Raw genomic sequence first — 15,413 nt, 5'->3', positions numbered from 1 at the left:
CTGGTCGCTAAATCGACCTGTCAATCACAGTAAGCCCCGCCCCTAAAGCATATTCCACTTTATGGTCTATCTGGCTCTAAATGGACCCATATTTACTAAATGAACATCATGCTGTATTGAAGAAGACTTGAAACTAGAGAGATTGAAACATAAACTGAGGGAATATATCAAGAGAGAAGTAGAGTCATTTTCTCATAAGCGTCTATACAATCGGACAAAGTTTGGTTCGTTGTCTGAAATGCGTCTGAAAGTTCAGAACACGCCGAACTTCCAAAACCAGTGCACACTGAATCAGAAGATCCTGCAGCCCCCGAATCGACCTAGTAGTATCACAACAGTTCAAATGTCACTGCAGGGTGAAATTGCCTGAAGATTAAACACTTCGCCTTTGACGAGGGCGAAGACTCAAGGAGGCGCTGCATCTCGTAAGAATGTGTGCACAGAGGGTTTCACCCCCAGCTCTCCATTTCATGGAGGTCGCATCATTAAACGCTGTCTTGTTGAATGAGCGTTAGCGTCACTCATCTCTGCAGACACAGAATGCATACAAATGTTCTGGGTGTCTCGGATTGTATTTTTTTATTTTATATATATATATTTGTAATTTGTAATTAGTATGGAACGTATGCAACTGAAGCAATAAACATCGTAAAAAGTATATCAATGATATACTTATTATTACTCCTACTCTAACAACAAAAAAGACTGTCAGCAGGAGGATGTCATGGTCATTTTACCGTCTCACTTGTATTTCATATTCTTATCTAAATGCTCTGGCATAAAAGCAGTTAGTCATTGCCGGCATCGGGTGACTCGTGGGTCACGCAGCAACGGTTTAACCCAGGTGAAAAATAAATATGCTAGGTATATTTAATCTTAGCTTACTTAAGTATACTTGAAGCCCTGCAAATCATTAGTACACTTAAAGTGTGCTACTTTTGAAGAACTCATTTTGTACTTAATATATTTAAGTTTTTAATAAATAGTAATTAAGAACAAATTGAAGTGTATTTAGCATATTTTTTGTGCTAAATTTGAACAATTTAAAGTATACTTAGTTCAGTTTAAGTACATGACTGTGTATGTAATATGTATATATATATAATAGTTCACTTAAATTATATTTTTAATTTTAAGTATATTCTAGCTTAAACAAGGGACAGATTCCAGGCGTCCCATCAGAACAAGGCTCAGGAGAGCGGGGATCTGAAGCCGGAAGCAGCGGGACACGGGGAACTGGAGTAGACCGGGGTGGCGACGAGACACGGGGAGTTGGAGTCGGCCGGGGTGGCGACGGGACACGGGGAACTGGAGTAGACCGGGATGGTGTAACGTATGTCCAAAATTGGATGTCTGGTAAAGTAATAATTCAGCCAACGACCTTCTTTCGTTCTCTCCTTTCCAACGGGAGGATTTATTCTCTGATCACACATGTAAAATACAAGCTCGATGCGATTGCAATCACAGCGGGAGTCCTTTTCTGTCAGCACATGTCAAAGCCCAAAATGACTCTCCCTTTCCCAAAACAAGTCCGGCTCTTCAAGCACCCACATACCGTGACGTCGTCCTGACCTCGGGTCTGCTCGTCTGCTTCTTTCTCACAGGAGGGGCCCTCGTCCCCCTCTCTCACAGAAAAGGTCTCTGATTGATCAAAACCTGAAGCTCCTCGCCCCACTAACGACTTGTGCATGTAAAACCCTCTGAATGAATCTGTGTTTGTGAAAGACAAAGAGACACCCTAACTCAGTTATTCTCTCATATTATTAGTTTAATATTTTACACATTAAAGTTTTGTATGATTTAATTCTTAATAGTTTATATTGTATGTCGAAATACTAGTTTTAAAATATACACATATTTCAATACAAACGTGGTTCACAGCTAATCTCACACAGCTGAGGGTGAACACAGAAGAATCATTCAGGAGTGGGAACAAGGACAGGTTTAAAGAATCAAAGTACAGATTTAAATTTTCATTTAAAGAGTCAGCTGCTTCTTGATTAGCGTCTGTTGATGAGCAGGTAGTCTACAGTGGCTTCTCTTGGACAGCCTGTTAACGCTCCTCTCCAGGAGGTAAAGAGTCCTCGTTGGTGTCAGGGTGTCTCTTTGTCTTTCACAGACACAGATTCATTCAGAGGGTTTTACATGCACAAGTCGTTAGTGGGGTGAGGAGCTTCAGGTTTTGATCAATCAGAGACCTTTTCAGACAGAAGCAGAGTCGTTTACTGAGAACTGCTGTCGAGTTTCTCAGAGTACAGTCGAATGGTTTCTCTCACCGTCTCTAAACCTGTCCTCTTCACTCCTGAAGGATTATTCTGTGTTTAGCTTCAGCGGTGTGAACTTAACTGTGAATTTAGGTTTTATTTATTTATTGTACATCTAAAACCATTTAAATACATTATTGGGTATAAGTTTGTAATATTATTATTATGTTGATAGAATGTCCTTAGTGGTGGCTACCTACACGCCCTGATTAAACATTTTGATAAAATATTTTTGTCGTTGACTTTTACAAAATATTAAGAATCCCTTTGTTATCCGTGACAATGTGGTTTGTGACATAAAAACACAGCTTGCCTTGTGTTTGATGTTCGATAAAATGTACGTGATTATTTCAATGATCTTGTGATTTTATTATTTCAATTGTGTTCCTGTTTTTTGTATATTCTGCCTAAAATTGGATTAACATATTTTAAATCGTATCATTAATATAAACATTAATTAATTAAATAGAGAGAAAACAAACAATAACCCATGTGACAGAAATACAGTTTTTCACAAACAACTAACGTAAAACTCAGAAATAAGATTGTAATTATATGGTTTATCAGTTTATAAATAAACTGTGTCTCTGTTCCTACAATAATGAATATCCTGTCTCTTTTATTCACTCATTCTCCTTTCATAATTTTTGAAAGTGTTGTATAAATAGTTTTTTTGCTCGTAACAAACTTTGCTTGTGTACATAATTAAACTTTATTAAGGGCAGACCGACCAATGGAGTAACTTCAATGCTCTCATCGGGCTCCCCCCCAATCTTGCTGCTGTCCAATCACATGAAAGCTTGATAACTCCTCCCTCTTCCTCTTCCTGTAAAACACAGGCAGCTCCACTCTGAGCACATGTAGCATTGTTTGGAGCAGAAACCTCATTCAGTGAAGATTAGTGAATGAACGGGAACAAAAAAGAGATTTTTGATTGAAACTCAGTCTCTACCACGAGGAGAAAATGCAGCAGAATGGAGTTCAGTTGGACCAGGTGACCTTTTCTTGTTGCATCTGTCTGGATCTCCTGAAGCATCCTGTGACTATTCCCTGTGGACACAGCTACTGCATGAACTGTATTAAAGCCCACTGGGATAAAGAGGATGAGAAGAAACTCTACAGCTGCCCTCAGTGTTGGAAGACCGTCACACCGAGGCCTGTCCTGGTGAAGAACACCATGTTGGCAGATTTAGTGGAGGAGATGAAGAAGACTGGACTCCAAGCTGCTCCTGCTGATCACTGCTATGCTGGAGCTGAAGATGTGGCCTGTGATGTCTGCACTGGGAGGAGACTGAAGGCCTTTAAGTCCTGTCTGGTGTGTCTGGCTTCTTACTGTAAGAAACACCTCCAGCCTCATTTGAATTCTCCTGCCTTTGACAATCACAAGCTGGTGGACCCCTCCAACAAGCTCCAGGAGAACATCTGCTCTCGTCACGATGAGTTGATGATGATTTTTTGCCGAACTGATCAGCAGTGCATCTGTTATCTCTGCTTAATGGATGAACACAAAGGCCATGACACAGTCTCAGCTGCAGCAGAAAGGACCGAGAGGCAGAGAGAGCTGGAGGGGAGTCGACTAAACATCCAGCAGAGACTCCAGAACAGGGAGAACAACCTGAAGCTGCTCCATCAGGAGGTGGAGGCCATCAACGTCTCTGCTGATGAAACAGTGGAGCACAGTCAGCAGATCTTCACTGAGCTGATCCGTCTCATGGAGAGAAGAAGCTCTGGTGTGAAGCAGCAGGTCAGATCCCAGCAAAGAACTGAATTGAGTCGAGTTAAAGAGCTTCAGGAGACGCTGGAGCAGGAGATCACTGAGCTGAAGAAGAGCGACGCTGAGCTGGAGAAGATCTCACAGACAGAGGATCTCAACCAGTTTCTACTTAACTACCCCTCACTGTCACCCCTCAGTCACTCTATAGACTCATCCAGCATCAACATCCGTCCTCTGAGCTACTTTCAGGACGTGACAGACGCTGTTTCAGAAGTCAGAGATGAACTACAGGACGTCCTGAGAGAGAAATGGACAAATATCTTACTGATGGTGACTGAAGTGGATGTGTTGCTGCCACAAGCAGAGCCCAAGACCAGAGCTGGATTCTTAAGGTATGCATGTGAAATCACTCTGGATCCAAACACAGCAAACCGGCAGCTGTCATTATCTGATGGGAACAGAAAAGCAACATTCATGAAGGAACATCAGTTTTATTTTAGTCACCCAGACAGATTCAATGAATGCTTACAGGTCCTGAGTAGAGAGAGTCTGACTGGACGTTGTTACTGGGAGGTGGAGTGGAGAGGAGGAGGAGTTGAAGTGGCCGTTGCCTACAAGGATATCAGCAGAAAAGGGCAAGGGGATGATTCCGGATTTGGATGGAATGACAAATCCTGGGCATTCAGATGTAAAAGTAAATGTTGCAATTTGTGGGTTAACAAAGTCCACACTCCCGCCTCAGCGCCTCAGTCCTCCATTGTGGGAGTGTACCTGGATCACAGAGCAGGTATTCTGTCCTTCTACAGCGTCTCTGACACCATGACTCTCCTCCACAGAGTCCAGACCACATTCACTCAGCCTCTCTATGCTGGACTTTGTCTTCTTTATTCTTCTGGAAACAGTGCTGAGTTGTGTAAACTGAAATAGACAGCAGTCATTTGAGGGTTCAACTGTTAAACTCATTTAGTCTCCATGTTTGTGTCCGAGAGCTGATTGTTGAGGCGTTTCTTCACTGCACTGAGATCAGCTGTTCGTCAAACATTCTGGATGCTACTTTACATCTTCTCATGAGTCTGAGTTCCTGTAGGTGGCGCTCTTTCCTGTCTCGATTTAATCATGGAGGCTCTCACTGCTCTACATGTCTGAATATTTCTATTGTTGTTTCTCTTCCAATGCATTTTTATGGAGGGAGAAATCCCCAGACCGTCATTTATTAAAGATATTTTAGTCGTCTTCACCTTTTAAACTCATTAATCAAGGGTCATTTAACAGACTTTACTGATGTGAGAACAAACTGAATGTTTCCATAATTAATAAACAAACATGAACAACGTATTTTCTACTTGTCTTCATTTCAGGGTTTCATACAAAACTTTAATGTATTGAAAAACTTTAATGTTTTCCTCCTAAACACCTCAAAGTACAGAGTTCATGTCAGTTAGTCTCTGTCCTTTTTTTAAAAGAGTTTGATATCACTTGTTGCTTTTTACAACCAAGAGTTTGTTTGTCTTTAACTTTTAAAATAATCATAGTTTGGGTCTGTGGAGGAAAGTGGAAGGTCTTCTCTACCGACAGTGAAACTTGCAAACTGTCAAGCTATTGAAGATTATAAATTTGAGCATGAATTCAAAACTTTTAGTTGTAAAGAGATTAACGAATGCTTTTGATTAAATGAGAGCAATGTAGAGTTGATAAATGGTTAAATGATGTGTGTCTTGATTAGCATCTGTTGTCTGCTGATGAGCAGGTAGTCTACAGTGGCTTCTCTTGGACAGCCTGTTAACGCTCCTCTCCAGGAGGGAGGGAGTCCTTGTTGGTGTCAGGGTGTCTCTTTGTCTTTCACAAACACAGAATCATTCAGAGGTTTTTACATGCACAAGTCGTTAGTGGGGTGAGGAGCTTCAGGTTTTGATCCGAGACCTTTTCAGACAGAAGCAGAGTCGTTTACTGAGAACTGCTGTAGAGTTTCTCAGAGTACAGTTGTATGGTTTCTCTCACCGTCTCTAAACCTGTACTTTGATTCTTTGAACCTGTCCTCCTCCTCACTCCTGAAGGATTCTTCTGTGATTAGCCTCAGCTGTGTGAGCTTAACTGATAATTTAGGTTTTATTTATGTATTTGTACATCTAAAACCATTTGTATACATTATTGGATATGTGTTGTCACCTTTTTCCGATTGTGTCCAGATGAAAAAGAATACACCTTCAAGGTATTTTAAACAACCACAACATTGTTGATAGAATGTCCTTAGTGGTAGCTACATGCCACCTACACGTCCTGATTAAACATTTTTACAACATATTTTTGACCTTTTCAGGCAGAAGCAGAGTCGTTTACTGAGAACTGCTGTTGGAGTTTCTCAGAGTACAGTCGTATGGTTTCTCTCACCATCTGTAATTTGAGTCTTTAGACCTGTCCCTGTCCTCACTCCTGAAGGATTATTCTTTGTCCAGCCTCAGCGGTGTGAGATTGACTTTATGTTGATGTTTAAAATATATATATATTCATACATTATGGGGTTTATATCAAACTTGTTGAATTCTGCATGTCTTCATCATCAGATTTGGTCTGAAAAACATTTGCTTGTGTGCAAAACAAACAAAAGAATCAGAATTAACCAGAAACAAGTGAGTTAAAAAGTATTTTTTAGACCGCTTTTCATTATCTTTAAACTAACACAACAACATCGAGCGACTTTCCTCAGTGGTAGCTACCGACACATCCATCATTATAAAATGTTTATCACATATATTGTCATTGTCTTCTACATAATATGTACTACTACTAATACTTTTAATTAGTTGCAATGTTTTTTGTAAGATAAGATACGCTTGTATTTTTATTTATCTTCAGTACAATTTAGATGGTTATTTCAATGAACTTGTGTTTTCTTTCACAATCTTTTCCATACCTCATCACATGGTAGAAAGCAGTAATACATTAAAAAAAGTATAATTCTGAGTTTTGCATTTGTTATATGGTTTCTGTAAATAAAAACACATTTTCTTTGTCCATTACTGAAACATGAGTTTTTGTTTTGTTTCAATTAATTTAATTCACGTTGATATTAATAATACTATTACAAAGAAAATGGAAATCAATATTAGGATATACAACATATGTCCTTCATGGAACAGATTAAAAGAATACTTTCATGATGCTTTCATCTCACCAGCATTGATCACTGATGAAAAGTGATTCTGAACTGCCACTAGGGGGCGATAGAGGTCCACTGAACTGAGAGAGAGAGCGAGAGAGAGAGAAAGAATACCTTGTTGAATACCTTGAAACCAAATAAACACATGCAGTCTATCTCATTCCTTTCATTTGCTCTCATCAGTAATATAAACAGAATTTACTTTAGCCAGATTTAGGCTTAGTCGGATTCAAAGTTTTAAGTAGCACAATTATGACATTCAGGCTCCCCCACGTGGCCAAAAGATGAACTGCATTACTATTGCTAAATTGTGAGGTATAATTTACAATATACGATGACATTCAAGGCACACTTTAAAGATTGTAAAATAGTAAAATATATAATGATTATTATTATTCAAATAATTATCTTGATTTTACAAATGACAGTACAGAAGTGACGATATATCTCATGAACTGCCAATATGCCTAATGTCATATTGATATAAAACAGATCAAATCAAGGTTGTAGAGGAAAACTAAAACATGAATTCGATTGTTTCAAACAAGTCTGAATTGAATTAAACGTGGGCATTTATCAAAGGCAGAGTCTGACCCAACGATTACCAAAAAGACTCTCTGTCTGCCGTTAGTAAAGCCGTAAAGAAGGTCACAGCCTCGATCCAGATGTGTACCGCTGCGCGTACCTCTGGAGTCCTCCAGCCTGAGCCTGGACGCAGACTTTGTTTCATTTGAACCAATCAGGCGCCATCCCTCCTCCACTTACATCTCTCATCCGCCCCGAGCTGCTCTCCCCACGGATGGATTGGATTTCCTTATAACCGTCTCTGACTCTTTGTGGTGTCAGACGGGCCGAAGTGTGCCAGTAAAGCCGCCTTTTGTTTTCAATAAATCCATCCGACACGTCGCTGGTAGTAATAAAGTAGCCCGTGTTTGAGCCAGATCTGATAAGATGTTTCTGTCATAGTTTAAAAGCACAAAAGCTTTTCTACCACTTAACCCTTTAACCATTGAAATGAATACTCAATGGTAAAAAAAAAAGAAGACTATAACTTCATTTCCACCTCTATGTATTCCTGTTTTATTTTACTTTTTTCCTGCTGCATCAAAATGAAATGTTTTAATTGTTAATCTGTCAGAGTGAAGAATTGATTAATGGGTAATAGTGTGCGGGGATATTGTATTGTAGGTTTTAAGAGCCATGAATATCACATTTACAGGGGTCACACATATAATCTATAACAACTTGTCATGTGTTTTATTTTCATGGAAAAGCAAGTAATTTGTTGGAATTATGTCGAGAATTTAAAAAAAGTACAGCATTTCCCTCTCAACTGAAATGAATTAGAAGTAAAAAGTAACAACTTTATTTGACTTTCATACAATCACCATGTCAACCACGTTTTTATCTGACGAGCAGTTATCAACTCACTTAATTTCTCACCATTTAAAGATGGAGCGTGGACGCCTTTTATCTCGCGGCACCCTGAGAGAACATGTGCCTTATCTCCATTATAATTAAACACAGCTTTAAATTGTACGTGCAGAAATCGTAAAAATCTGCGAAAGACGCGTAGATACGAAGAGGAGGAAGCTGTGTGAAGAGTTGTCGCTTGTCTTGCCAGAGCTGAAAGTCGAGTCGGTTTAATTACAGAGTGCATTTAAACGCGGGCGCAAACAAAGCGCCTTCGTCTAAAGCACACCTGCCTCTCATTCACACCGAGGCGCTGAACAAATTAAAACGCCGAGGAATCGAATGAACTCGAGCCAGGTTTGATTAAAGTGAGGTTGAAACTCTCTGCGGAGGTGTGACCATCAGTCCGTCATCCAATTTGACACCTTTCGGTTTCATTGTCCGCCCGCCAGCAGCCTGAATTCAGCCAATAACAACTAGAAGGTGACAGATGATTGTTATCTACAAGAAAACGCATTAGAAACTTCTTTAAAATGTACAATGTATGGATTAGATGCATGTGGTAGTCAAAGGAGATAGGCTGTAGACATGATTGATAGATGTCTGGCTTTCAAAAATGTTTTTTCCAATTCTCTACATGATTATTTATCTGGTTTCAAACTGCAGCTCCATGTGGAAGAAACTCTATTGTCCATGACATGCTGGCTGAAAAAAAACATCTGGAAGGGTCCAGTAAATGTCAAGTGTATTGTAAAAGCTATGGGTAAAGTGACAGTGGGTTACGATGAGCTGAAAGGTTCAAAGACACAGAAGAAAGACGTGAGACTTTGGATTTGTTTTTGACGTGTGAGACTCAAGAATCGAGAGAGAAACACAGAAAAAGTGCAAAAAATGAAAAGCTAAATTTCAGTATTCTAACGGGGGAAATATTTCATACCCTTCATAGTTATATGTCTACGTCCGACATATTTCTTTAACTTGTAAATGTTGTAATTAAATAGTGATAGTGTGGCAGCTGTGGAGGTGTGTGGGGACTCTAATTGGCCTCAGCAGCTGGCTGATTGACCAGCCAGCTGCTGAGGCCAATTAGAGTCCCCACACACCTCCACAGCTGCCACAGATACTTTGTATTCTTGTGCCACTCACCACTCTTTTTTTCAGATTGCTACTGCAAAAACTATTTTCTACAGTTCTATCTGTTTAAGTTTGCTATTATAAAAGCGGCATAGCACAATTCTTTGTGTGGCACGCAGGCCAGGTTAGCGCTTTGGGAATATTTTGTCAATGTGATGATTTTTTTAATGTCATTATATACAAAAATGCTATGTTGATGGTTGTAAATAATATAAAGAAATGGACCCATTTCCATTATAGGTGAGTCACGTTGCGTCCTCCTGTCGGGTCACGTCGGTGTTTGCCAACGTGGCGATGGAGCCGGGCGTGTTAAACGAACACCTCCACGGAAAATAAAGAAAGATTTGGCCTACACTCTTGTGCCATTAAAGGAGGTTTTATAACGTTCAGGAACGCCTCTGGAACGCCTCTGGAACATGGGCGTCGATATGAACGGTGCTCTATTACGCCGGTTAAGTCTTAGTTTTCTATACGGGCTATTATTTCTGATTAGCACAAACAAAATACACCTTTTTTTCATGTGCAAATGAACAGACGGTAAATCAGTAAATCATACGACAGACGACTGACAGAAATGTTCCACTGCGGCACTAAAATACTCAAACAGCCTCATGGGCGGATTCCATTTCCCCGAGTGGAGCAGACAGCTGTCGTCTGTTCATCGACTGAACTTATGAGCGCGTAAACACGGGAAATGTCCCAGCGGTGACCTACAATGGTGGAAGGATTTCTGTGCCGCTAGAATCCGTAAATAAATACGTATCTGGGGGCCCGATACTCCTGAGAGCCGGAGAGGAGACGTTCAGGACGACGCAGCCACTTCGTGATGATGCAACACGCATTCAGATAATAATCAAAGATGGGCTTTTATCTAATCTCCCACATGAACATATATATATATGCGTATATATATATATGTATATATATATACAAGAATGTCTTATTATATATATATATATATACAAGAAGCTGTTATTATATATATCTATATATACAAGAATGTCTTATTATATATATATATATACAAGAATTTCTTATTATATATATCTATATTTTCAAGAATGTCTTATTATATATATATATACATATACAAGAATGTATTATATATATACAAGAATGTCCTATTATATATATATATCTATATCTGTACAAGAATGTCTTATTATATATATATATACAATGTCTTATTATATATATATATAAGAATGTCTTATATATATATATATATAAGAATGTCTTATATCTATATATACCAGAATGTCTTATTATATATATATATACCAGAATGTCTTATTATATATATATATATATATATATACAAGAATGTCTTATAATGCATTATTTTTCGTAAGAATAGCTACGAATGCTGGATGAGAGTTACAAAGATTATATTTTAAATTAAAAAGTGGCCTTTCTATCATTTCCACTTTTACATCGTTTTACATTCATACACCGTAGACGCAGCTACAGGGAGCAACTCAGGGTTAAGTGTCTTGCTCAAGGGCACATCGACTATATTGAACCGCCAACCCCCTGATTGAAAGACGGATCTGCTGACCACTGACCCAGTCGCCCACACTTTAAGTTATGAACGGGTTCTATGAGTAAGTACAACACTTTGGACCTGTGGGACCTCTGGTCTTTCTGATCAGCACTTTTCATATCAAGTGTTTTATCAGGCTGAGATCATTTAAAGTCAGACTGAAATAAAAAAAAGCTTCTTTTACCACTTTAGATCACATATCCGTTCATTTTATGCACATATTTAAGATATAATAAGAAAAGATAAACAAAAAACAATCTTTATTTATTATTTCCAATTCACTCAGACTTTGATGTGAAATATGCATTTTTTTAAATATTTTTTTCTTTTTGCCTGAATTGTTTCTGCGTCTGGATCCAGGCACAGGGTTGTTTTTATTATCACATTGGTTCAATTGAATATCTGTTTGACACGAGCGTGTCACCGCAGAGCTGCAAACGCCTCGAGGCTCCGAGGTTGGATGTGTATCGTCTTCTCTCCTCGGTGCTTTTTACTTTTGGCTGTTGAAGAAACTGCCGTAAAGACTCAGTTTCAACCCCTCTGGAGGACTCTGGTTTAAACCAGCCACATCCCCCTCATCCTCATCTTCCCAATTAGAAGCGCCACCGCTTCAAGTCGCTCTGTCAACTCCGATAAAAAAGCTGCTCGTCTTCGCAGAGTTGACTGAACATCCAGCTCGCCACCTCGAAGGCCCCAAGGATGGAGCGGACTTGAAGGAAGGACACGAGACAGGACGAGGAGGAAAGATGAAGAATCTCGATTTCCTAGTTTTTATTTTGTAAAATGAAAAGAATGATATGTTTTAATTAAAAGAGTATGTTTTACATGTTGTCCTCCCTTGTCATTTGCCAGTGTCTTCATCATTCATCGAGTGTTCATCATAAAAATACACGCTGATAGCTGTAAATGAAGCGCATACATCAATCAGACCTCTCTCCCTTCATAAAAATCTATTTGGATTTGGTAAAAGAGAGTAAATCCCTCGCCTCTAAAACCAAAATTAATTATGTGTGTCTTAACCCTCCTGTTACCTTAGGGTCAATTTGACCCCATTCAATGTTTAATGTCGGTGTTCTTTCGGGTCAATTTGACCCCAGGCTGTTTTTCACTGTGTCAAACATATAAGAAATATCAACTTTTTTATATATTTAAAGGGCTATTTAGGTAGTCAACAAACAAACATAAAGTACCTCACACTTAAACTTGGGAAACAATATTAATTATAATAAATTTTCTGGAGGTTTTAATTGCTGGGGTCAAATTGACCCCGAGGGTAAAATATGTCAGTAAATATAAAGATAACAGGAGGGTTAAACATTGAATGGGGTCAAATTGACCCTAAGGTAACAGGAGGGTTAAGGTTTGGGCATTAAAATGTGTGTTTGTGTGTTTCATGTGTTAGTGACAGTTGTGTAAATGGGCGAAAGTTTGCAGTCTTTGCTCCTCCTGGTTGTAACTCTCATTAGATGAGTGAGCGACGCTTTATCTTATGTACAATAAGTAAGTATGATGCTTCGGAAAGCACAAACGGTATCAAAACGCTGGATTTTAAAGAGTAACGTTCACACAGTGCAGTGCTTACAAAGATAGCCTTTATCAATCTTTTGCATGACATTCACGGTGTCTTTATACAAATACACGTGTTGAATAACAACATGATACTCGGCATCATGGCAGTCAACATTAAATATGGAATCACTCGACAAACCAACACTGTGTGGCATATGGTGTGCAATGTTATACTCTCAACCACTCAGTCACGTAGATACGCTGAGTAGCATGGTGACATCCGGTTTGTAATATATTTGGTCACACTTTTCTTAAGGCATACGTCTGTATTGGACTGTCATATTTGATTGTGTCCATGGAAGCTACCAGAACCTATTTTGTTCCTCACACATCAATGTATTCTTTTGTTTGCCTTGACGGGGTTGACAGGGTCTTTAAAAATGTTAAGGTGAAACAAACGGCAATTAGAATTATCTCAAAAATTGTCAAGGAAAACAAGTGACTGAAACTGAATATGACTGACTTGATTAAGCGTTGTGTTTTTGTTTTATGCAGTAACTTATGTTGTGTAAAAGAAAATGCATACATACTCTCTTAGATATTGCTGTGGTGCAAGTTAAACTCTGCTGCAGCTTCTCTGGGAAGTGGTGTTCCACAAGGTTCAATCCTCGGTCCTCTATTATTCTCAATCTACATGCATGGAATCATCATCCCTGAGACGAATGAAAATATATGCCAATATGCAGATGATACTCTAAAGCCAGGAGATTCCAGGACCTTAAACATGTGCCCTAAATTCACCTGATTTCCCAAACACATGTGGAATTTCCTTATTTTTACTAGCTTCTGGTCAACAACTAAGAATGCATTGTATTGTATATTTGTTCCAGACCTGTGTTAAATTAAAATGCAAGTTTGGTTTAGAGTCATGTTAAGTAAAAATGTATCTCAATTACATTTGAATGTAATTTAAATAGTAAACAAATGTTGCCCTTAATCTAGGACAGTATAAGTGGGTTTAGTATTTGGTTCACGTAAACTCCAAACAGGCTGGAGTACTGTTTTACAGATAGTTCATAAGAACATGTGATTCTACAAAATAAACCCTGACTCTGTATGCCTTAATACAAATGTCACCAGATTTAGTTTGTCTTGTGGCAACAATTAAATACAACATATAGACAAATATAGCATGCTACACATAGCAAGGATTTCCCTTTCTTTCTTGTCATCTCATTAGATTCAACAAGAAATTGACAAATTGACAGCTTTGACCAACAACAATGAAAAAAGGCAAACACTGAGAATATCATGCAACTGCTGCGCAACACTTGCTGCACGAATAAAAAGCAACGATATTCCCAGTCATAACAAAATTAGAATAGAATAGAAAGAATAGAATATACACTTTTATTTATCCCCAAGGGGAAATTAGTTCTCTGCATTTAACCCATCCTTAGTTATTAAGGAGCAGTGGGCTGCGGTGAAGCGCCCGGGAAGCAACTGGGGGTTCAGTGCCTTGCTCAAGGACACTTCGACTTGCAACTAATGGGGAGAGCGGGGATCGAACCCACAACCCTGCGGTTGCAGGACGGCCCTCTTACCCCACTGAGCTAAAGCCACCCCATATTATTGTAATATTTTAGGTTCTTGTAGACACCTGGCACGTCTGCCTTAGCTGGTGACTGATGGGAGATAATATTTTGGCTTCTGCTGAAGTGAAAATAAGCTTGAAGCAGATTGTCGAAATGTGCTTTGTTGCACCTGTAGCCACACACCTCAATGACGTAACTTTGTACTGACACACCCTGCAGTACACAAGTACTACCACTAGAGGTCAGCAAAAACATTTTCATGCAAAAACTCAATTGATTTATATAATCATTTTGCGCTTGTTAACGGTTGCGAATATTGCCATAGCGCATCATTTCTGGTTGTGATTACAAAACTAAGCTGGATGAAAATATTTAACCTCCTTGTTAATGGAAATAAAGTTTCAGTTTGTCGCCACATAACCACTCACTTTCTTTTCATCTGCAACCTGTTAGATATTAAAATTAAAATTGTGACAATCCCAAATACAAATCTGCTCAACACATCTTTATAAATATGATATAGATGGAACGTTTTGGAAAATAGTAGCACTATCACTACAGAAATGTAAAACGAAGAAATCAGTTTTGTTGATCCCTGTTGTTTTATCTACAATTCAATGCATTATATCAATGATTTATTTTATTTTTTCACTTCAAGTCTTCAAGCTTTGATTTACTAAACCAAATCTTGAGTAGGCCTATTTTAATATATTCAGATTAAAATATATTTCTCGATGGCTATTTTGGTTTCAATTATCTTTAGCATAAGACTACAAGGATGAGCAAACTGTATTTCTTGACTACAACACATTGTGTTGGATGTATTGAGTTGGTCATTAAATCAAGTGGCAATTGGTTACACCTCCAATCTCAACAGAAGTTCCCAGTGGGCACAGCGGTTTCCCTTTTGTTTACATGGCATCTTCTGTCTGATGTTCATTTCGTAACTTATGGTCCATTTAGAGTCAAACCCGTGCTTTCGGGCGGGCTTACTGTGATTGACAGGTCTCTCTACCAGGGACGTAGACGCGTCTCAACGTAACTTCTGATCCTCTTTTGCGAAAAACCAACATGGCGACGACCA

General features: G+C 38.8%; 1 protein-coding gene across 1 annotated transcript; it reads left to right on the top strand.

Annotated features, from left to right (window-relative positions):
- The first annotated feature begins 3,228 nt into the window (after nucleotides 1–3,228).
- Nucleotides 3,229–4,905, top strand: LOC130197560 (tripartite motif-containing protein 16-like). The gene has a single exon (XM_056420289.1). It carries the CDS (start codon nucleotides 3,229–3,231, stop codon nucleotides 4,903–4,905), a length of 1,677 nt encoding a protein of 558 aa, XP_056276264.1.
- Nucleotides 4,906–15,413: the final 10,508 nt, after the last annotated feature.

Source organism: Pseudoliparis swirei, chromosome 8 (assembly GCF_029220125.1).
Source record: "Pseudoliparis swirei isolate HS2019 ecotype Mariana Trench chromosome 8, NWPU_hadal_v1, whole genome shotgun sequence".
NCBI lineage: Eukaryota > Metazoa > Chordata > Actinopteri > Perciformes > Liparidae > Pseudoliparis > Pseudoliparis swirei.
Note: the sequence above shows the minus strand (reverse complement) of the source record. Positions and strands in the feature narration are given on the sequence as shown.

What these genes read in the sequence shown, in the direction of transcription:
- LOC130197560 (XM_056420289.1), top strand. Translation starts at nt 3,229, where the DNA reads ATGCAGCAGAATGGAGTTCAGTTGGACCAGGTGACCTTTTCTTGTTGC.